The 22,964-nt window shown below is 38.8% G+C and overlaps 1 protein-coding gene across 19 annotated transcripts in view; it reads right to left on the minus strand.

Moving 5' to 3' along the window:
* The window catches only part of PHF21A (PHD finger protein 21A), a 159,484-nt gene that overhangs the window by 22,361 nt on the left and 114,159 nt on the right, over window positions 1-22,964 (minus strand). For 14 of the 19 annotated variants that reach the window (XM_025044061.1, XM_025044048.1, XM_025044053.1 and 11 more), the window contains 4 exons: window positions 16,116-16,319; window positions 10,032-10,283; window positions 8,724-8,813; window positions 5,175-5,468 (listed from right to left, as the gene is read on the minus strand). In XM_025044061.1, coding sequence (XP_024899829.1) covers window positions 5,175-5,468; window positions 8,724-8,813; window positions 10,032-10,283; window positions 16,116-16,319 — 840 coding nt within the window. The remainder of the gene's footprint in view (window positions 1-5,174; window positions 5,469-8,723; window positions 8,814-10,031; window positions 10,284-16,115; window positions 16,320-22,964) is intronic. The other 5 variants (XM_025044057.1, XM_025044060.1, XM_025044056.1 and 2 more) reach the window with 3 other exon arrangements.

The following is a 22,964-nucleotide window of genomic DNA, read 5'->3' on the forward strand; positions in this document are numbered from 1 at the left end:
ACACACACACACACATTTTTGAACCAAAAAGGACACATTTACTCCATAAAACAAACCACCAAAGAGGGGGATCACAAGGGGAAAGTAGTTTATAGTGACATTTTAAAGGTCTTGGGTGTCCAGAAAGCTTATTTTCATAACTCTCTGAATGTGGAAGGACAGGAGTCTGAGGGAGGAAGGAGACGAAAGGTCGACTGTGAGGGTTTGCTGCTCCACTCCAAGGCTGCGTGGGGTTCCCCAGGGTCGCTTACTCCCACTTCCAAGGCCGAGTAAAGCACGCAGTGGTCATGCCTCTGGGGATGGGCAAACCAATTCCTCTCCGCAAAGAAAGTACCCAGGGTTCAAATTTTCTCTCTCATGCAGAAGAGTACAATTATCTCAGGGTTGGACAAAGAACACCAAAAGCATGCAAAAAAATCAAACAATAGAAACACTGGGAAAGTGTTTTTTTCTCAAGGACCTCTCGCTCTTGGGGAAGCCAGCTGCCATGTTGTGAACAGCACTATGGAGACGCCCATGTGCTGAGGAACTGAACTTCCTGCCAGCTGTCAGGGAGCAGGAAGGTCTGCCAACAACCACGTGACTGGGTGTGGAAGAGGACTATCCAGGCCCAGTCGAGCCTTGAGATGACTGCAGCCTGGCCAAACAGTTTGAATGCAAACTTGTGAGAGACCTTGAGCCAGAACCACCCAGCTAAGATGCAACCGGATTCCTGACCCTCAGAAACTGTGTGGGATAATAAATATTTATTGTTTTAAGCTGCTTAAAACAGACAAAAAACATCAGGCTGAGAGTGACATCACAGAAATGGCAGAACATAGAGCCCAAGTAAGTCCTTCTCCTGAAGCATCCATTAAGTTGGCAAGACCAGAATAAACTTTTTAGAATGCTAGAATCTGATTTTAAAAGTTATTGCAACTATGGGGGCACTTAACTCAAGAAAGAGGCTGCCAAATTTCATTAAGAAAGCATTTGTCCTTACCTAACTATCAAACCCCATTCCCTAGCTGGGCAGAGGCTGTGGGGATGGCAACCCGTGTTCCTTGTGTGGCTTGCTGGTGCCATGCGGAGCAATATGCGGCCTTGTTCTCAAAAACTTGGGGTTGTGCATTTTGGCCTGTTGGCCTGTTTGGTGGCTCCCTGAGGAATGGGTCAGAGGCTGACCTTTGTTTTGCCCACCTTGGGCTGGAGTAGCTTTCCAGATGGCATCTGATGAAAGCTCCTAAAGACACATATAGTATAAGACCTTACTTAATGTTGTCGATAGGTTCTTGGAAATTGTGACATTAACCAATTTTACTACATGCTAGTTGACATAAACAAGAGTTGAGTTCCTACGGTATATTTCTGTATATCAACTAGCCTACAGTAAAACTGGTTTCCTTATATGTCACTTTGCTTAAAGTTGTTCAACATGGTTAATTTTATGTCAATTTCACCTCAATTAAAAAAAAATAGGTTGGGAAACAACGAAAAAAATGGATTAAGCTAAAAGTTTGGTCTCTATCAGAGATTATAATATAAACTCTTATCCAGAGCTGAAGCTTCTCTGCAGATATTATTTTTCACCTATATGGTATTTAAACAGTTACCAGGTTTTTAAAAACTAGGTGATTTCTCAAAATATTTGGATTTCTGGTTTTTCTTGAAAAAGTTTCCATATAATAAAAATTGGCTATTGTCAAGAAGTGGGTGCTTCCTTGAGGGGGAGTACACACGTGACTTCGCAGTTTACCACAGTCTCTTCCACTCTCTACTGTCTTTTTGACACCAAGGCCGAACTGTCAATTTTATCATGTTTGTCTTACTATTTCAAAGAGGAATTAAGGATAAAAGTGGGATGGTTCTTATACTCATGTTCCCATTGAAAATGGAAAAATAAAAAGTCCAGCCTGCTTTACTCACTTCCTGCTCCACACCTGTAGCTATTTGAATTTGTAAATCTTGTTCTTTTTGACACTGTAAAGGCAGACATAAAAAAACTCTGGATAAGACTAGAACCAAGTTAACCATTTCTACCCTAAATTCCAAATTCACCTTCTGAGACCTAGCTGCATGAATAATCAAAGTTAGGCACTTACATATACATACATGTCCAAATAGTTTCATCAATCAAGGTTAAATAAATTTGGATTGAGGGCAAAGCAAAATCCATCATTTGGTCGCTTGGATCTATCCTCCCGACAACAGCATCAGTACTAAAATGGAGGGTGAAGACTCACCAGCTCAGGTTTACTAAGAGGGAAGACTGGGAATTGGGGATAACACATCAGATAATATTCTCATCTTGAAGGCACTCCTTTTTTAGAATATATTGTGTAGGTTCCTATGCAAGGTATATAAAGAAGTAGGGAAATGGGTGGCAATCTGGCAATTCTCCCCACAGAACCTGCGATTTTTTTTCAGGAGCTGAGTGTTGGGACACACAAAGAGGTCTTGGTTGCAGGGGGTGGAACAAGGTGGATAGAAAATGAACGTAATTCCTGAGAAATGCATCATAGTCTAATGGACTTGAACCGCTTTATCTCGTTCCATCATCAACAGGTGTTTAGCCCCATTTCTCAGAGTGCTAGCAAGGACAAGGGCATAAAGTAGTGAGGTAGGGGCTACAATATAAGTCTGTTTGGATTTATTTGCCTGTCTGCCTAAAATATGTTTCTAGTCTCAAAGCTCTTTAAACTCTACCTCGTTTTTTCAGAGCCACGATGTAATGTGGCTTCTCATAAAGGCTAAGACAAGGGACCTCTTATCCAGGGTGGATAAGGAGCTAGTGATGCCTGACAGGGGAAGAAGTGAGACCGCTATTTTTATAACTGACATTGCCTTCTCCCTTTCCTATGCCAAAGTGGGAAGCCTTTGACTACACACCTTGCCAGGCTTGCTCCCCTGGAGGCAGAGCCTTGATGCCTGCCCCAAACATACTAGAGGTTAAGCTCTGTGAGGGTACAGGTTTTGACTTACCCACCCTTGTATTTAGACACACATGGCATAGTAGCTGGCACATAATCACATTTTATTAAACTATCACCAAGGGAAACAGTAGAAAGAAGAAAGAAACCCACCTAGCCTGGTCACACAGAGAATGTTAGATTCGGGTTTTGATAACTCTATGAGCAGGCTGTAAGTGGTACTTCTGTGGCTACATGTTTACATTGCTTCACTCTTAGCCCATCTATGAGATCTCTTAATGGCTATAAATGTGATATTGGAAAGAAAACATAAAAAAGAAAAGAAGGATAGTAGAGAGATGTGAAGTGAGAAAATTCTGAGAACGGAGTCCAGTCTAAAGAGAATCCTTGCTGAGCTTGGTAACTGGTAGACTATTATGCCAGGTAGCCTGCTAAGCTAAAACAGCAATGACTAGGTTCCTCTATTAGGTCAACAAGAAGAGAGACCACAGAATTGGCACTAGAAAATAATTTTTTTTAACTTTTAAGAATTAATGGGTATCTTTCTATGACATTATGTTTAAAATGAAAAGCTCTATGAATGTGTAAGGCTAGGACATAAAAAGACATTCAAGATCTAATAAGAAAAAGGGCAAGTTACAAAATAATGTACATTGTTTGTAGTTTTTCTTTAAACATGTTAGTATGTGCATAGATAATATGTGAAGAAATAGAACCTAAAATGTAACCTAAACTGTTAATAGCAACTTTGAGGGTATAAAATTATGGAAGAAGTTTACTCTCTTCATAGATTATTAGAGGATGTACTTTCTACAGTATACATTTCTGTAATGTTTAAATTCTTCTTTTACAATGAATATGTATTATTATTGTAATAGAAATATAAGAAATGTAGAAATAAGATAAAACCGAAAAAATTCTTGTCTCCTAAAAAAATCTTTATCAAAAAAGAGGTCAAAGAGAAATAACATTAGGCAATCTAAAGTAGTTTTTAGAGCACGTTCTTTGGAACTCTAAGGCTCCTCAGAGGGGCTGTGAGGGCCAGCACAGGGCAGATGATCTCCAAACACGCCCCTACACAAACGCCTACTATGCCTGAGCATTTTACTTTCAATATTTTAATACTGAAGTTCTGCTGACAGTTTAAAAACTTCTGATCTAAAATATGTGTAAGTAACTTTTTTCTCAATATTCCTTAAAGCCTGGGGTTCGAGGAGGCTCCCCGGGAACAGAGATGTGCCCTCTCCTGTGTTTTCTGAGCACAGGATTTTGGTTTCCAGCTTCTTAGTAAAAGGCCTGCTGCATTTATGAGCTGCCTGGGTGGAAAGCCGGGTGCTTTATGCATAATGTTCCTCTGTTCAAGAAGGCCAAGGCAGCAGGAAGCCTTCTTTTTCCCTACCATCTGGTGAGCCTCTCTGAATCACAGTCAGCCATCCAGAAGCAGAAGATTCAGGATCACCAGAGACTATTTTCAGATGAATGAGAACTCAAGCCTGAGCAATTAGGTCAATGACTTTTTAAAGCAACTTTCTGAAAGAGGATGATTTTCTTTGCAAAATTCTTCTTTTTCGTCATTGGTCTTTCTTTAAATAAAATACAGTGACTGCCTATAAATCCTTTTTCTTGTTTTTAGAAGTCTGTCTATCACGGACTTAAGTATTTTTGGAAGTTACCTGTATATTTCTCTAACCTCATTTTTTCAAGAGAAAATCTAGTTTTAGAAATATAAATAAAAGGCTTCAATGTTTGAGCTAAAATGTCTACATCCTCTAGAGTTAAAAGATGCTTTTTAGAGATTTTAATTTTTTCATTTAGCTCTTCATTATCTGTAATAACCAGGGAAAATCTTTGAGATGAAACCTCTTTCCTTCTTTTACTTATTCTTCCTGACTTTCAGAGTCCTATCCTCATTTGGATTCTTACCAGGCCAAAACTAATAATGGCAATTTCTGTTTACTGCCTCATTCAAATGTGCTCCCCGCCTGAGGATAGCATAAACCATCTGAATTTCTGCTTCAGAACCAGCAGGGGGAGCTCATTCACTCAGGACTCTGATCCATCTACAAAGGGGGATAATGGGAAAAGCAACCCAACTTTCTCAAATAAGTATGGACCTTCTGCATTATAGATAAATTAGGACATGATAAGCAACAGGTGATCAACAATGGTGCTGAGATAAAGGGCCGCTGAAAAGATGTATTTAGAGATAGCCCAGACTCGATGGCAAGGCTGCTGTCCAAAGCAGGTGCATACTCTTGCCTGTACCTGTTTTTCAAGGCTTGGCTTGCTAAGCTGTACAGTTTGAGGTCCAGCAAGTCTGGTCCCTGGAGTAGCTATCACAATGCTGGTGAGCTGGGCCATGGGGAACGTTTTGGCTATTGTTGCAGTCTGCCCATTGACGACACGGACGGGATGAATGGAATTCTGGGAGGTAGGGAGGGTCGTGGGGGTGAACTTGGTCAGCATGACGGGCCTCTGGATAAGTTGAGGAGCTGCAAGCATGGGAGGAGGTGCTGGGGCAATAGGAATGTTATTCTGGGCCACAGGCTTGGGTCGAACCTATGGGGAAAGAGAACAATGATCATATTACTTAAAGAAATTTCTGAACTCCTGTAAGTCTAAGACGTTGCCAGAACTTCTATACTACATATGTGAAATGTTATTTAGTACAAATATTTATGAATATTCATTTTGGTTTATCGATTATATAGCTCTCAAGATACATAATCTTACAAAGACTCAGCAGCTTTTAAATGGGTCCAAATGCTACCCTAGAACGCAGTTCATCTGCTTCCAAACCTAGCTTCTTCTCCTATACACCATGCGGGCTCCTCAGGCTGAGGTCAAATGCCCAACCCAGAGACTGGTCCAACCCAGAACTCGTCCCCAGAGTATGGTAATAATACTGCCAATGACCTTAACCCACGTGCTAAATGTCTTCCTGCCTACGGCTTCGGTTCGCCCCCATCTGTGGCCCTTTAACTCCCCATCTTGGCCACTCCTCTCGGTCTCCTTTGTGGGCTTCCTTTTCTTCTGTCCAATCCTAAATGTAAGTATTCCTCAGGATTTTGACCTGGAACCGCTTTCTTCCCCAATGTCCTTGCTCCTCCTGGGAGCTCTCACCCATCTCATGGCTTCACTTATCATCTTCCACAGTTGTATCTCAGACATTTCTTGAACTTCAGAATCATATATTTGACTGCCTGTTAGACATCTATACTTGAAATTCCCACAGAAGTTCAAAATCAACATGTCTGAAACTCATCAATTTCTTACTCCAACCCTCTTTTCCTCCCGTAATCATCACCTCAGTAAATGGCCTTTGCTTGCTAAACCTGAGAATCATTCATGATGCTTCCTACTCCATCTCTGCTTCCTGAAGCCTTCTCAAATATGTCTACTTTATGCCCTCACTGCCACTACTCTACCTTACGTTTGGCTTAAAAGTGGCAGGAAATTGTGATTAAAAACATGGAGTCAGCTTTGCCTGGGTTCAAATCCTGGGTCTACCACTTACTAGCTATATAACCTCAGGCAACATATCTGATCCCACTAAGCTAGTATTTTTCAAACTTTCTAAACTGTGACCCTATGGGAAAAATCCTTTGCCCTTACGCATGAGAGTTTGACCTTCAGTTAACACTCTAGCTCTGTCCCCCTGGAAATCTGATTAAGGGTAAGAATGTCAACTATATTACCAGGTAACACTGCTTATGATAAAAATGACCTCTTATTGCTAAACTGAATTGGAATGGGGAGAATTATAAATACCTGATAGGACACCATGCTTTGGGCTTTCCAAAGTAGGGTGACTCTTATAACCAGGTGTGTCTATTGTGGGGAACCTTAATTCATGTGTATGAAATTGTTACAAGACATACTGGCCCCTGTGAGGCATAAGGCTTCTGTGCCAGGGTGGCTCTCCCACTGTCCTGATAAAGACCTCACTTCCCTGCACCTGAGCTATCCCCGGACAGCTGCAGGGACTGCTGTACGAGCACTGCAGCGACTCTACCAAAAAAAACGTCTGATGTCGAGCAAGGGCTGGCAAGCTCTGGTTTCCATCCTGTATCGTTCCAAGTGAACTAAGGCCAAGTGTGGCCCTTGACAGCCCTGTGAATGTTTAGCTGAACTGAAGATGACTCTGTGGTGGGTGCTGCAGACACAGAGTAGAAGACATTTCACTGTAACCAGTACACACATATAGACATATATCTCTTTCTCTATAAAATAAAAACTTCTTGAAACAATACTTATGTGCTATGTACTTTAATATTTCCTATTATGTTTTGTTTGTTTTATTTAAAAACTCTGCATGTAATCCACTAAATTGATTTCACAGCCTACTAATGGGTCATGACTCACCATTTAAAATACATGGACTAAACCTTAGATTCCTTATCTAAAAAAGAATAATACCTACTTTCATAGGGTTGTTATGAGGATTAAAATAACCCATGTAGAATGCCTACACAGTGTCACATAGCAAGAGTCTCTGACCATTAGCTATTATTGCTGTTGACAATATCCTAACTGTTCTTCCTCCCGACAGTCTTGACCACCTCCAGTCTATTCTCCACACAGTAGCAAGAAGAAATTTCTTAAAACAAAAATCTGATCATGTCAAGTACTTATCTGAAAATGCTTTAACAGCTTCCCACTCTTCCTGGGGTAACACCTCATACAGTTTATGAGGCTCGGCAGGCTCTGGCCTGATGGGCTTCTCCAGCTTTGTCTCTTACTCTAGCCTGAGTCAGCCACATGGCCCACTGCCCTTAGCCACACCCAATCTCTGTTGGTTCCTTAGGCTTACATGCATCTCTCCATTCTAGACTTATGGATGTGCTCTGCCCTTTGCCTGGAGCATTTTTATTCTTCCTGCAAAACTCTGTCGGGCTAACTTTACTAGGACTTTAGGTCTCAGGTAGAATGTCAACTCTTCAAGGAAATGTTCTGTAATACCCTTAAGAATGAGCTGGGTTTCCCTCCACGTGTTCTTAGACCACTCTGTACTCCCAGTGTAACTGCCTATACATGTGTCTGAAGCTAAGGGCAGGGAGATGTCTGTCTTAGAAACTGACACATCCATAGGGCTTAGTGTCTTTTTTGAAATACGAAGTATTTATTAAGAATTCATCTTATAAATGACTAAACCCACGTTATCTCATGTGAGCGTTACCTATCCCCACCCTGGAAGCAATCTAGAAATCACTTATAGCCACTAACTACAAAATTCCTTTCTCTTCTGGGGCCTCGGATAGGAATTCCCAGCCTTTCTACCAGGCAAGTCGACTCCCTTCAAGGTCCCAAATGGGGCAACTCTGACATCCTTCCAGTAGAATGGTGAGTTCAGCCCATCGCTGGAAGAATACTCTCAGGAGTATATGGGCAAGCAGAGCTGCTTGGGCCTAGACAGAAAGTCCCCAGGGTAGACCCCCAGTTGAAATCTTTATGAGCGAGGCTTTGTGCTTCAGCGTGATGCTCTGCCATCACTTTCCAGAGTAGAACTGAATGGTTTCTACTGGTTAGTTGGCTGTCGTTTCCTTCCTTGCTCCCTTTGGCATAAAGGTGGGAAAAAAGTCATATTTACATTCCTGTCCCACTGGCAGGCAGGTTTTAGCTAAAATCTTCAAGTAAGTTAACATTTTAAGGTTTAAAATGGTGTTAGCATAAATTTTTTTTAATTTAGAAAATTCTCCTTTCCGCACATGCCCCTGCCTTTGGTCATTGCTGAGAAATCCATATGATAAAAAGGGCCCACGAGGCTTTTGGTCCCACCTAGCCTACCACGAGGTTTGTCATTGGTTTACTCACCTGTGGAAGAAAGTTTGGGCGTGGAGTGAGTCTAGGAGGAGGGATAAACTGTGGTACTTTAATGGGCTGAGGAGGTGTTGCCTGAACCTGCTAAAAAATGAGAAAGATACATCAACGAGAGGGGACAACAACTGTTCAGTATCAAAGTTAGGCATTCTAAAAGAATTGTCAGCATCACTATTCTCTAGATCAGACAATATCTGCTACAAGCTTTGGCTACAGAGTTAACCATCTGAATTAACACTGCCTAAGAAACAGTTTTACTCTCCCACCGGCATGATTTGCCCCATTACAGTGAACCAACCACACTTTTGCCTCCTCACATACCTAATGTAAAACACGCAGGCTCAGCAATCTTAGACAATTTCCTTTTTCCGACACTCAAGAACACTTGCACTTACAAATTTTAAAAATCAAGACTGGATCCAAAGTAAAATCAAACCTGCTGCCTGGTCAAATGGGTTCTTTCCTAACATAAGCGTTTTATCTAACAGTGAATGAATGGCTTTATTCCTATAGAGAATTTTCTAACTCTCAGTAGCTGACTGAGTTATCTGGTTGCTTCTCTAAAGATTCGTGGGTAAGTGGTGAAGCTTCACTTTATTGCTCTCTAGTTTCACTCATCACTAGTCATCATTCAAAAGCCACCAAGAGCTCTTAGCTGTCATTTTAGGAAAAAACTTTTAAACCACAACTTGGATTTATTCCCAAGTTCCTGAGAACATCAGTTTCTAAATGTTTTACTCTAGAAATCTCATAAACAATTTTGTTCAAGTACTTCTTCCTTCAAGGGATTTTTTTTTTCCTTGATAGACCTTGGACATGGACACTATTAATTTGTGAATTTCTTGAATATTTTTAAAGTGCCCCAACTAACTCCAGTACTTCCTGGGTGCAGTCAAGGGATAGTGAACTAAAAAAATTCAGCAAGGAGTTTCCTGAATCAGTAACATAGCACCAGATAATTTAAGAACTCAAGTTTCACAGGAAGGGCCGTGGAGAGGAGGGAGAGATACATGAAACTGTGTATGCTTCTGTGAAGGACATTTTCCCTGTTCAAGTCAAGTCATACTTTGACCTCAGATAATGTACAGAGTGAGTTTTGGTCCTTGATGTCAGGACACCTCCATAGTTATTCGAGTAGACAGTAGGAATGGTATATTCCCTAGTCAGCCCCAAAGGGGAATGTGGTATAGTAGAGTGATGGAGACTGAACAATCCAGCAGGAGCATAAAATGGATATACTCTACAAACGCATATCCTGAACCCTCTCATGTGGGCACACATGAGTAGCAGCTGCTGGCTTACCAGAGTGACTGTGTTTTTTGCCACAATTTGGACAGCCTCTGCCCCAGGCCCAGTGACCTTACTAGACGTCTGGAGGTTGACTGGTGTGTTCTGCACATCAGTGCTGAGCACAGCCTTCTGACTGTTGATGGCGGTCACCATAGCAATGGTAGGTCTCTGGCCCACAACAGAGGCAGGCATGGTCGCAGTTGCTGCTTTCAAGACGAGAGGTAGTGTCTTTGTGGTAATCATAGAAGCTGTAGTTACAGTCTTCTAGGAGACATGGAGAACAGATATTAGGACACTGAAGTGTGATCCCACTAAACAATACACTGCTAACCCCCAGAGGAAAACAAAGCAATAATTCTCATAATCAAGTTTCTTGGTATAACATTTCTTTTGTGTACATAGAGCACACATTTTACTACAGAGAAAGACAATCCCTAATCTGCCAGAGTTCTCATTTAGCTTCATGTTCATAGTAATAACTGCAGACTAGTATGAGCACAGGCTTTTCAACAATGAATGGGGTGGTTTTACAGACACAGAATGAGTGTACCTATTTTTTCTGGTTTTTCTAATTCTTTGCTTGCTCTCAATTAATTTAAACTTTGAAGAAGTTGCAAATCGCTGAGGCACAGGCCATCTCTATCCTCAATTGCTACAACCTCATCAATAGGAAGAAAGCCATCATATAATTCTGATTATCTGCCTTCTGTGACACAAAGGCTGGGACAAAAGAAATGTGTCTTCATTCTTTTGAGTGTCACTCTAGAGAGGTGGAAGGGAACCTCACATGAGGATTAGCATAATTGTTGTCTCAAGGTAGGAAATCTCAAACACTAGATAATAAAACCTATTAACCAGCTAGTATAGTAAATACTAGCTCTTGATACCAAAGGGGATATGAGTCACTACCTATAATCTTTTCTCTGGAGAACTGTTGCAGAAGTGATCAAAGATCCAGTGAAACGTGACAAGGTGGAAGCAAAAACCAGTCTCAAAAGGCCTTATAGATCAGAGATGAACTGAGGTGAGAGAGCTTGACTGATATTCCATAAGTGCTATTAAGCTTTAAAGCTGTATTTTCTAGACTATTTACTAGAGTAATTAAAGGAGCCAGTTAGAGAACAAGAAAATATGAATAACCTTATTACATGGCATATACACCTATCTAGTGTAACCATTCAATCAAGATACAGATATTTCAGGACCATGATTCTGATTTGATTTGGTGATTCTGATTTTGATACTATCCTACCTTTTTATTCTTACTTTACACTTGCACTGTCCAATATGGTAGCTACTAGCCCCATCTGGCCATTTAAATTTAAATAAAACAAAATAAAATTAAAACATCAGTTCATCAGTCACACTAGCCACATTTCAAGTGCTGAACAGCCACATGAGGCTAGCGACTGGACTGTGGAGATTCCCAACAATGTAGAAAGTTCTACTGGACAGTATTGCTCTAAACCAGTGAAAGGAACCCAACTCTCCCCAAAACAGATCTGGACAAAATCCTTTGTGAACTTCTATTTCAGAGTCTATGTAAGCATTTGTGTATTAAGTTGTATGGTTCTAGGTAATTATTTCCATTTTCTGCTTTAAAAACATACACATAGGCATGTATCACTTAATCTTTTAATATCTTTTTTTCTTTTAACCAAAAATTTAATGATCCAGCCTCATTTATTCCATCACAGCTTCATCAGCAATCTTTATTAATGCTTGTCTTTAAAATTACCCAGTTCTTTGTTTTCTCTAAGTCAACAACACAGGAGTAGCTATTCTCCATTCTGTTGCCTCCACAAATGTGAAATGGGAGTAAAAGGGGACTACTGATATTTATTTTGGGGGTTACAAGTCATCTACTATTTATCAGTGATAAAACCAAAAAAAGCTAAATGCTATTTATCATTAGGAATGTTATATTAGTATAGCAGCAAGCACTGACTTTACATTACCAGCTATTCGTAATAAGTGTTTTTAACCCGGTATGATATTAGCTCTTTCAATTTAAAACATTTAAATAGAAAGAACTTTTGAAGTGGTAAGAAAGTCACATTAGATGACATTAATCCTGGTGTCACCATGGGTCACAGAAGTGAAGCTCTAATCAGCAGAACTCACTGACATGAGTTTTAAAAACAGTTGTACATGTTATTGCTTTAAAAGAGGTCAATGTACTTTTGTTTGAAACATCCTTGGTTCAGGTAAATCATTATCCATATTTTGAATAACCCTAAAGTGATTATTCTAAAAAAGTGAGTTAAAACCTCAAACTCACCTGAATTATATACTTACCATCAACTGCAACACTTAAAAAACACACAAACCTAACAAGTTTATTCACATCTTAGGTTAGCATTTTTATGCTACATTATAAATATTCAGTTGTGGCTAATTTCACTACATGTATTCTAGCACTTTTATAACACTTTTTATATTATGGGCACAAGACCTAGAACTATATACATCAAAGAAAACTTTTTGAAAAATATATTTACTATTCATTGACACCAGGTACTGACATAGGTATAGCTTAGATCTTTTTTCCAGGTGTGGTGCTTATTCTAAGTATTAGGAATATAAACCAAGCTCTCGGATTGTTGTCGAGTTTAGATGACAGAGAATCTAGAATTTTCAAATCCAAACCTAATGAAAAGTTTTGAATTGTTCAGGCAGGAGGAAGAGAAGACGAAGAGGAAAGGTGTCCAACAACAAAGAAAATTATTTTTATGGAAGCTGTGATTAGTCCTTGGCTGGCTGATGCTGTCCAAGTAGTATCACATCAAGAGAAGATAGCAGTTTCCCAACACTTTGGTGAAGGGGTTCTTTAATTCTGACACAACCCCAACTGCATGAACTAGAAATTAATGCCGGAATAAATGGCAAGTAGCAATAACAGTAAAATCTTTTCCATTTTTTTGCTGTTATTATTTTAGTGTACCTACAAAGCATGAAGTATTGATTTAAAATAGACTCCAATATACAAATCAGAATTTAGAGGGATTACTATCTAATTAACTTCCACATCTATTTTAGACTATTTTCTTTGTTTAATTTTGAAAGTAAGGTCACTGATGCACATTCAAACAACTACAAATAGAAACCCTGCATTTCTGTCTATAAGGGTTTATTTTCTGTTCGGTTTTGTTAATGGCATACTTCTCTACATTTGTATTACATCATAAAAATGACAGGGTTGTGAATGTAAGTTGAAGGGTATACCTAAATTCAACTGTTTTATTCTTTCATTTTTTTTCTGTAGATGGAAAAAATTTCAAAGTATACATACAAGCATGAGTTGGAATTAACTAAGTAAAGGAAACTGCCCCTCCCAACTCCCTCAAGCCTTGGTACATGCTAATCACCTGACTGAGATTAAAAAACTTTCTCTTTCTAGCATCTCTGTCTAACCATGCTGACTGCTACTTAATATGCCTTTCTGAACTCAGAAATTCAACATACGCCATATACAACTTCCCATTTGTTCTTGGCCTCATGAATCTTTAATTACTCCATATGACTGTCAAGAACCCCAAAAGTTTTGTCATGCATGGGGATGGGGGGTGGGGGTTGCACAAATAAGCCTCTTCCTACTTTTCTGGCTTTATCTCCTTTGCTATCATTTCCTGGCCATGCATTTACTCTTCTGATACCATACTTTTATTCACTATTCTCTACACCTATGATGCTCTTCTCTCTGTGTCTATCACTGAAATCTCACTTATCTGTCAAGGCCCTGCTCAAATGCCATCACCTTTATGAGACACTCTTTGATCTATCTAGTCAAAATTACTCTGTCCTCTGGTATTTTCATTTTGTTCTTCTTTGTTAACTGTTTACATCTTCCTCTCCTCTAAAATTTTTAAATTCTTGAAAACAGAAATTCTGTCTTATTTGTGAATTTATCCTCTACATTGCTTAGCATAGTGCTTACATATAGAAGAGACTCGATAAATATTTACAGAATGAATGAAAATAATTATCATAGTATATAAGATCCTAAGCAGGGACCATTATTACTTCTTTGTATATCAGAATCTAGCACATAGAGAATGCTCAATAAATACTGATTGGTAGTTTACTGTAAAAACAAAAACCTAGAGATCTTTTGGCTTTTAACATTAAACATCTACACTAAACAAAAGAATATAATACAAAAGAAGCTCAACTAAATTAATTAAAGGTATCAGGTGGGATACCAGATAGAGAGATGCCATTTACACAGCACTGTTTGGGCACAGCCCCAGGCCTCTCACTGTCACCATCCCAAAGCAGCATATAACTCAAATTACCAGGAAGGGAAACACAAGTATTTTCTATGATTTGTGTGACATGGAATATTACTTGAATAGGAAGTTTCCATGGGTTGAGAGAGAAAATTCTTGTGTACCAGGAAACAATGACATGTGCCACACTCCTTCCATGTAATCACTTTCTGATCAAACTGCACTTTAGAAAGAGAACAACCTAACTCAACTCTGTTTAAACCTTCAACGAAGTAATCTGGCAGGCAATCTTTCAGAAGAAACACAAGTCCTGGTCAGGGGATTTTAAATTTGAATACTTAATTTTCAAACTGCCTTAGGGTGGAGATTAGGGTAAAAATTGTGTAGGCTGCTCTAGCTATCTGATTTACAATAGGGATTCTTCTTTTCCTTCTTTGGCATTTTACATAACGGTTTTGTTTGTTTGTTTTGTTGTTGTTGTTGTTGTTATATGACAATATAGAAGAGTAGTGAATGGCCAGATTTTTTACCAAGAATATCTGGGTTCAAATCTTGGCTCCACTACATACTACGTATATGATTTTAGGTAATTACTTAATCTCCTTGTGCCTTAGTTTTCTTTTCTAAAAACTAGAGATAATAATAATGCCACCTTCCTTATTAGGATTGGGGTGAGGATTATGTATATTATATATGTAAAGCACTCAGAAGATTATCACTATATAGGAGCCTCTATTAAATGTTAATTCTCTTTAGCAATTTTTAGTTCTTTTATAAGGAATGCATTATTCACTTGCAAAATGTTGTATATAAACAAATACGACGTCCATAAAAAGTGAAGAATCAAATATATTATAATATCTTTCTCTACATATAAAGATATAGTAAAGACTAGGTGTTGGCAGGTAAGAGATGTCCACACTTAGGCTTCAGAAGATCCAAGTCCTTGAAATCATGTCCAAAAATGAGTGTATGAAGTGTGAATGTGTATTTTTCTGGGAATGGGATCCAAAGCTTCTGACAGAGTCTTAAAGAGGTCTCTGACCTCCAAGAATCAAGAACGACTGTTTGATTGTCCCATTTTAAAAGTTTGACCCATATTACATCTAAGTATGTAAAGATCAAGCTTGAATAATTTTCTTGATTGACTGTCATGTCCAAATATGCCCTTTTTGTGTATCTTGATCGCCTTGCTATCCTTACATTATGTGCTAGTTTAAATACTCTTTGCAGGACAATCATTTGCACAGCTATACCAAGTTAGAATGTTATTAAGCTTCTAACTCTTTAGTTCTAGTTTGGACCTGTAGCTTCCACTTCAGATTTCCTTCAGTATATTAGAACAGGATTCATATTCTCTTGAATATGGTCTAAGAAATGAATGTTTTGTTTCTATGAATAATGGAAATATATCACCCTTCTAAATGCCTCTTTCTACCTGGTCCCAGGGGCACTGACCCTGAAATATCTCCACGCCTTTTTGCTAAGAAATCCAGAAAAACGATTCCAGAGGTGATCAAGTCACACAGATTTTTAGAACAAGTGCAAACAAATACTCCAGAAATTCAAAATAAGACTTTACTTCTGTTCTAATACAGAGAAGAGATTTTTCTTTGTCATCGACTACCATTCCCTCCTTCTTTGGAAAAGGGGGAAATCATTTAACTTTTGCTCCTTAGTACTGTTTCCTTCTGATAATGAATTTCTAGTGATTCTTATCCCAGTTATAATACAAAAAAGTAAACAAAGTAACTTTTGTTTAGTGACAGTTGAGCTTTATAAAACCTGAAACGGGACCCATTTCTACATGACCAATAACAAATCAATCTGCAATACGAAGCCTGCAGAGCTCCAGCCACACTTTTACCTGTGAAGCAGTCAGATTGGGAGAGGGTGCAGCCGACTGGGTGTGGTGGTGGTGGTACTGCTGCTGTTGCTGTAGCTGCTGTAGTGGTTGCTGCTGTGCTGTTTGTAGTTTGTTTTCTGATTGTGGCAATGGCTGTATTTGGAACTTGTCTGGTTGTTCTTGCTTTACTATCAGGTTCTTCCGTAGCTGTTCAACTACTCTTTTCTACCAAATGAAGACAAAAAGAAATAAAATCTATCAGAACAGTGTTCTATTATTCTCTGACGACTTTGATCTGAAACTTGTTACAATATCTAAAATTTAGATTTGACAAATTAGAAACCCATGGCATAAGAAACGTTTATATATAAAGGGAAACTGAGGCACACATGAGAAGAAAAGCTAATAGAAGTCACACTAGATCTCAGATTTCATGACTAATATTAGCTTAGCATGTTAGGTTGGAAGGGCAGTATAGGGTAGCAGTGAAGACGCGACTCTAGAGACAGACTGACTCAATTCAAACTTCAGTTTTGCTAATTACCAGCTGTATGATGTTGGTCAAGTTACTGTAAAAGGAGGCGACTACCAATATCCTCAGCGTTCTTACAAGTACCAAACAAGCTGCTATATGCAGAGTACTCAGAACTGTGATCGGCACATTTTTGGTCATTTTTCTTTTTGCATCTGACAACATAGATACCAGCCATACTAATTTCTGTTAAACAAACATCATGTATCTATGCCAGATTTAAACATTAAACAGGCTTTTAAGCAAAGAACTCTTGATCTCAGAAATATGCAATATAAACAATAAACATTCTAAATTACTGAAATGCACAACTTATGAGCAGGACTCCTTTGGTAGGCTAGGATCTGGAGAAACACGTTTAGGCAGAGTAGACATTCAGTTACATGCAATAAAAATTTAAAATTAAGGTTTCTTAGATTTTCTAGACTTTGTTCAAATCCAAGAAAAATGTATACTTGGATACCTTCATTACTTTAAAATACATTTCAACAGGATGTAAGCTCCATGAGGGCAAGGATTTATTTTGTACAGTACTATACTATGCACCTAAGTCAATGTCCTCATTCTCTTTATATGATATGTAAAGTGATGCAAATGGCTCAGAGAATATGTAAAATCCATTCGGAGCCAGACTTGGATTCCAACTCTCCTGCCCTAACAGATGAAAGAAAGTATAAGCAGCACTCCTCTTGTATACTTTCAAGTGGGTTCACTAACTCAGGTTTGTTATTTCTGATAAAAATGGATTGCTATTTTCTAATGTAGATTATGAAGGGAGAAAAAGAAGTGAAAGATGATCTTTCAATAAAGAGTTAAATAAAATCAAAGGATCAAGGTTGATTTTCGAATTCTTGCTTAAGATTCTAACCAACTTCATTACACATACCGTCTAAAGCAGTGGTCCCCCACCTTTTTGGCACCAGGGACTGGTGTTTCTATGAGAATCTAATGCCTGGTGATCTGAGGTGGAGCTGAGCTGGTGATGCTAGTGCTGGGGAGCAGCTGCAAGTACAGATGAAGCTTCATGCTCCCCTGCCCGCCGCTCACCTCCTGCTGTGTGGCCCAGTTCCTAACAGGCCACAGACCCATACTGGTCATCTTTCACTTCTTTTTCTCCCTTCATAATCTACATTAGAAAATAGCAATCCATTTTTATCAGAAATAACCCATACTGGTCTGTGGCCTGGGCATTGAGGGACCCCTGTTCTAAAGAATCCCAACCTGCAGGTTACCTGCTTAACATATTAGAACCTTAAAATACTGAAAAAACAGATTTTTAAAAAACTTAAGTCAATACGAAATACATTATTGAGAGAATTTTTACGTTTTTATTACTGATTCCTTTTAGGCAATGAAAATGTCACATGAAGGCCATTTTTGGGGTGGGGGGAACGTCTAGCACTTTCTCTTTCAGTAGTTAAATATTAAAAAGGATTCAGAGTCCAATGTCTTTGCGAAAACCACCTGCAGAATAAAAATGTAAGTTAATAAAAATATCTAATGCTTATAAAAATTAACTTTCAAGTCTTCGAAGTCCTGTTTCTCAAGTACAAATGGCAGAGTCATTGAACCGATAGAGTTTAGGAGAGGGGAAAGTAATAGCAGTGGTGCTACAGGTAATTCTGAGTATCATAGGTAGATTTTATTGCTTGGTAACTGCTAGAACATTAAGACATTTAGCAATTAAAGAATTATTTAGAGTTGCTTTCAATCTCCCCCCTCCCCAACATCTTAATCAGCATTAATCAACCATATTAACAAACTCGCAAAAAATGTAGCATAGCATACAGAGAAAAGAGATTCCAACAACTTTCACTAAAAAAAAAGAAGAAGAAGAAGAAAAAACCCAACAGCTCAAATCAGGAGGAGGAGAGAAACCAGGAGGAAATAATACAACACAAATGCGACACTTGCCAAAAAATAAATTTTGAACAAAAACAGCACAGGAAACTAAATAATTACTATACCAGGCACAAAAGGGAAGGGTGTTTTTCTCCTCTACCGCCATCCTTAGGAAATACAGTGTGCTCTCTTACTTACTGCCCAACTGGGGTAAACTACAAGCAAGAGACAAAGCCCGGAACCCACTCCCAGTGTTGTGTACAACAGAAGGGAACAGTAGGGGAAGGAAAGAGAAAGGGATGCAGGCTAGAGTACTCTGCAGCCATATGGCTAGAACAAGGTGACGACCAATCAGAACCAGAATCAGGGAAGTGGGAGTCAGTGAGTCACACTGCATTCACAACTGTTCCTCCCCCAGGGCCTGAAACAAAGCCTGTGGAACCAAGGGGGCAGGGGAAGGAGGGTTCAAAATATTTGCAAACTTACATTAGTCCTTGAGAGGAGGAAAAATAAGAAAGTGAGCTGTGCAGACTGGACACGGGTCAGATCGTAGGAGCTGGGTAAAGTTTTCTTGGAAAGAAGGCTCTGGTATATTTCAGAGTGCTGCTAAGAAATGCATCTCTCCTGTACTTCTTGCTGTGTTTACCACAAGACTAAAAGAATATCAAGTGTGTAGTTGTGCCTATCTGTGAAATTTTTTTAAAAAAATCAAATTTCTGGGGTAAGCACTGATGTCTTCCATAACTTAAACATCTATCACTGCATTTTGGAAACCAATGGTCTAAAGTTAGGTAAGCGCTGTAGTGAAGGTGCTCCTTAGGTGTCCAGAGGCCAGGCACACTCTTTTAAAGACTGGCTAAAGAAAGAGAGTTGTTGAATAATTTGCTGGCTTTTCCAAGTCCCACAATCCAGTCTTGTTCTAGTTCAGTCCTGAAAACACGAAAATCACATTAACCCCAGCAGGACCCTGATCTGAGTCAGTACCAGTTCTGGGTGGCAGCAAGAGAAGACAGCCATAATATTTCATAAATCTTAGTTATATGGTATCAGGCAAAGTTACTAAGTATCCTCTCGTCTCCACAGAAAGTAAGTATACTTTTACCATTATGTGTTTTAAACAAAGAAATCAACTTCTGCTGATCATTAATGAAGGTTATGCTGGCATAAACAACTGGATACCTTCGATGTTATTCACATATAAAGGAGACCTTAAAATATAGCTAATTATCTTGGAACATTATCCTGAAACTGTGCCATTCATCATTCACTAATAAGTTAAAGAGAGTTAAAAGAGAAAAAATGAAGAAAATGAAAGAGGAAATGCTGGAAAGAATGAAGGCAGAAGGGAGGGAGAAAAGTTAATAACTTATCTTCTCTCCTTAATATATTTTCTATAAACAACAGGCCAATGTGCCAGGCATCCAGAATGGCTAGTACCGCCCCCTCCAATCCATCTGCCAAGAACTGCTTCATAAACCCAGCATGTTAATTCCAAGCCTCAGATTCCCTTGGCATGCACATCACTAGGTTTCATCAGGGCTTGTTCAGGCAGAAGAGTTCAGAGCCTCTGACACTTCAAGTCACAGTTTCTGAGACAGGTAGTCATGGTGATCAATTCTGTGACATTCAGCAAACTATAAATGAGTTTGCAGAACAGCAAAACAGATTCCTAAAGAAAAATACAAAAGTTTATAGGTCTAATTCAACTAAAAATCAGGTTCTTGTTTTCCTAAGTCAGTCATTCACTCCAAGGTCCATGGCCCTGGTCAATACAGAAGAAAGACGGAGCGAAGGAAGGCCAGCCTCTACCCCTCCAACTAAGCCGCCAGTTTATTTCTATCAAACTCACACAAATTTTGGAAAGCTTCCCTCAAAAGAAACTCCAGTCACAGGCCCTGCCCTCCTGGATGTCGGTGCTTTTAAGTTTTTGCTTTTCCACAATTTGTTTTTGTTCTAGTTGGCATTATCTCTTTTATATCAATCATGAGAGGGCCACACCCACTCAGACATCTTCTTACATAGTACTGCCTTAAAAATTCATCCTTTTCTTCACCCTTCATACTTTCACTCTTCATACCAGAGGCTGATAGAGACTTTTGACTTCACAAATCCAGAAAGTCAAGAACAAATCTTACCCATCTTCATACATAAAATGTGAAAAAATTTTCCAGGTCTTCAGACTAACCAATTGCTCAAATGAAACCAGAGAAACTAAAATTTTTGTGTGCAGAAAAACTAACATGGAGAAATATATATTTGCTGATGAAGTTAGAATGTATTCGAAGAAACAAAAACTTTCTACTGTCTGACTGAAATTCAATCATTGCATTTATAAGTAACACTAATATTCATCAACAGTAAAAACGGAGGAAGGAGATATGATGACAGTCTTCAGAATGCTAACACTAATTATCCTCTAAAGAATGGGGTATGTTACTGGCATAACAATGACGAAATTACAATCTAAAGTAAAAGGTATGTGTTACTAAATTAAGTAAAGAGTCCACCATTTTATGAACTAAAACACAGGGAAAAGAAGCAATAAACTCTAAATAAGCTCCTTCTTAATGTAGTAAGTGAAATGCAATGGGAGAATATGCGTGGAAGTTATTAGAGGGAATGTTCCAGGGGAGACATACAGGACAGAATTCGGACAGAAGAGGAGGAGGAATACTGGTGGCAGCAGCTATAAAAATATTCTTAGCTAAACATAATTGTGCTTTACTCATTTTGTAAGGCACAAGAAGGTTTTCCCCAAACTCCCCAATGTTCAGTTTCAGGGTCAGAATCAGCAAATAGCTTCTAACCTTTTAAAATTCTTTAAAAAGGAATATACTCTTTAAAAATACCACCTGTTTGGCAGAAGCAGTATCTACAACCTTATCTTACACAGGGAACTGTCTGTATATATGTTGTCTACTAAAGAGAATGTTTGGTCTTAAGACAGTTTAGAACACAGATAATTATTTTATAGTTCTGCAAGGTGCCATGGAATTTTTACAGTACGATATAAATGAATTAAGAACAGCAGCAGCTGGAATTATGTGGGTTTTTTTTGATGAAGTTCAAACTTCTCTACATAGATGCTTAACAGATGGTGGAGAACGCATATGTCATGGTACTGATTAGACTTTGGCTTACTTTTTTAATTTAAAAAATTATTCTTTGGGGTTTACTCTTCTTTAACACACACACTCACACATTTACATCAAGAGGTTTTACAGCCCAATTCCATCTCCACAGGAGAACAGACCTTTTATTCATATCAATGGGATTTATATTCCATCTCCATAGGGGATTAGACCCTTTATTTGATAGCCTGATTAAAATGCAGTTTACATTCTTCTAGTTTAGTTCATTCACGCTCTAATAGGTAAGCTCAACCCCCACCCCACCCCACCCCACCCACACACACTCCTTATGCATGACTATAAAAGATTGTGAGGACTGCTGGAGTCAAACTCCACCTATATCCAGGGACCATTCTAAGAACCTGGGGGCTGACTGCCTTTAACTTGCATCACAAGAAAAGAGTGTAGCTGTTGCACACAAGAGAGATGTGGCCCCTGGAGAACTACAGTTTTCCAATATGTAACATATCCAGATGCTAGGGCAAAATAGTAAAAACACACAGAATAAAAAAGAGCACTGCATGCTGGGAATGACAGTTGTAATACAATTCTCTATAATAAAAGACCAAAGAAGCCAAAATCAGAACCCAGTTGGCCTACATTTCTCTACATCTCTTTGAAACACTAAGCTTGTTTCACAAAAGTGTTGAGGATCAAATGAATTAATGGCGAGGAATGTTTAGGAAACTGTTGAGGGCAATGTGAAAATAAGAGATGATAACCAATGAATACTACAATTTGTCTAGTGTGAATTTTTAACTCAGAGCAACAGCTAATTAAATGGGACTTTCATTTCCAATGCCAATTATATTTCAAACACTTGATTTTTTAACATCTATTAGTTCAAACTATATTTTTTAAATGAGAATTGCCCAAAGTACAGGATTAAGAAGGACAATGATACCTGTTGCCTTTCAATCTCAGAAATCAAACACATTAGGGATTACTTCCCTGTGTAGAAATCTAGGTACAGGCCAGATTTCTTACATCTCTATAGTGGTTCAGGGCCATATTCTGAGTGTAAAAAATAGATGTCCAATTTAAATGTAACCTGACCTAGTAAAGACCCTTAGATACATTAATGAGAACAGAAAGAAAAAAAAAACATTAAGAACCATTTATAATCTGCGTAATTTAGTTGCTTGCTAAAATAAAAAGTGCCTGACTCATTGTGTTTGTACCACACAATGAGATATGACATGGAGGCTATTAATTTGTAAATTAAGCTCCAGTTCGGCAAAATGCATGCCCCTCCGTAACTATCTGTTACAGACCTGCACACACCACCAGCTCGTCATTCATCATTCCACCGCTCTACCCCACAACTTAAAAGGCAGCATTGCCTTGTTAATGTCAGTTGTCCCA

This window comes from Pteropus alecto, unplaced genomic scaffold, assembly GCF_000325575.1.
Source record: "Pteropus alecto unplaced genomic scaffold, ASM32557v1 scaffold71, whole genome shotgun sequence".
Lineage (NCBI taxonomy): Eukaryota > Metazoa > Chordata > Mammalia > Chiroptera > Pteropodidae > Pteropus > Pteropus alecto.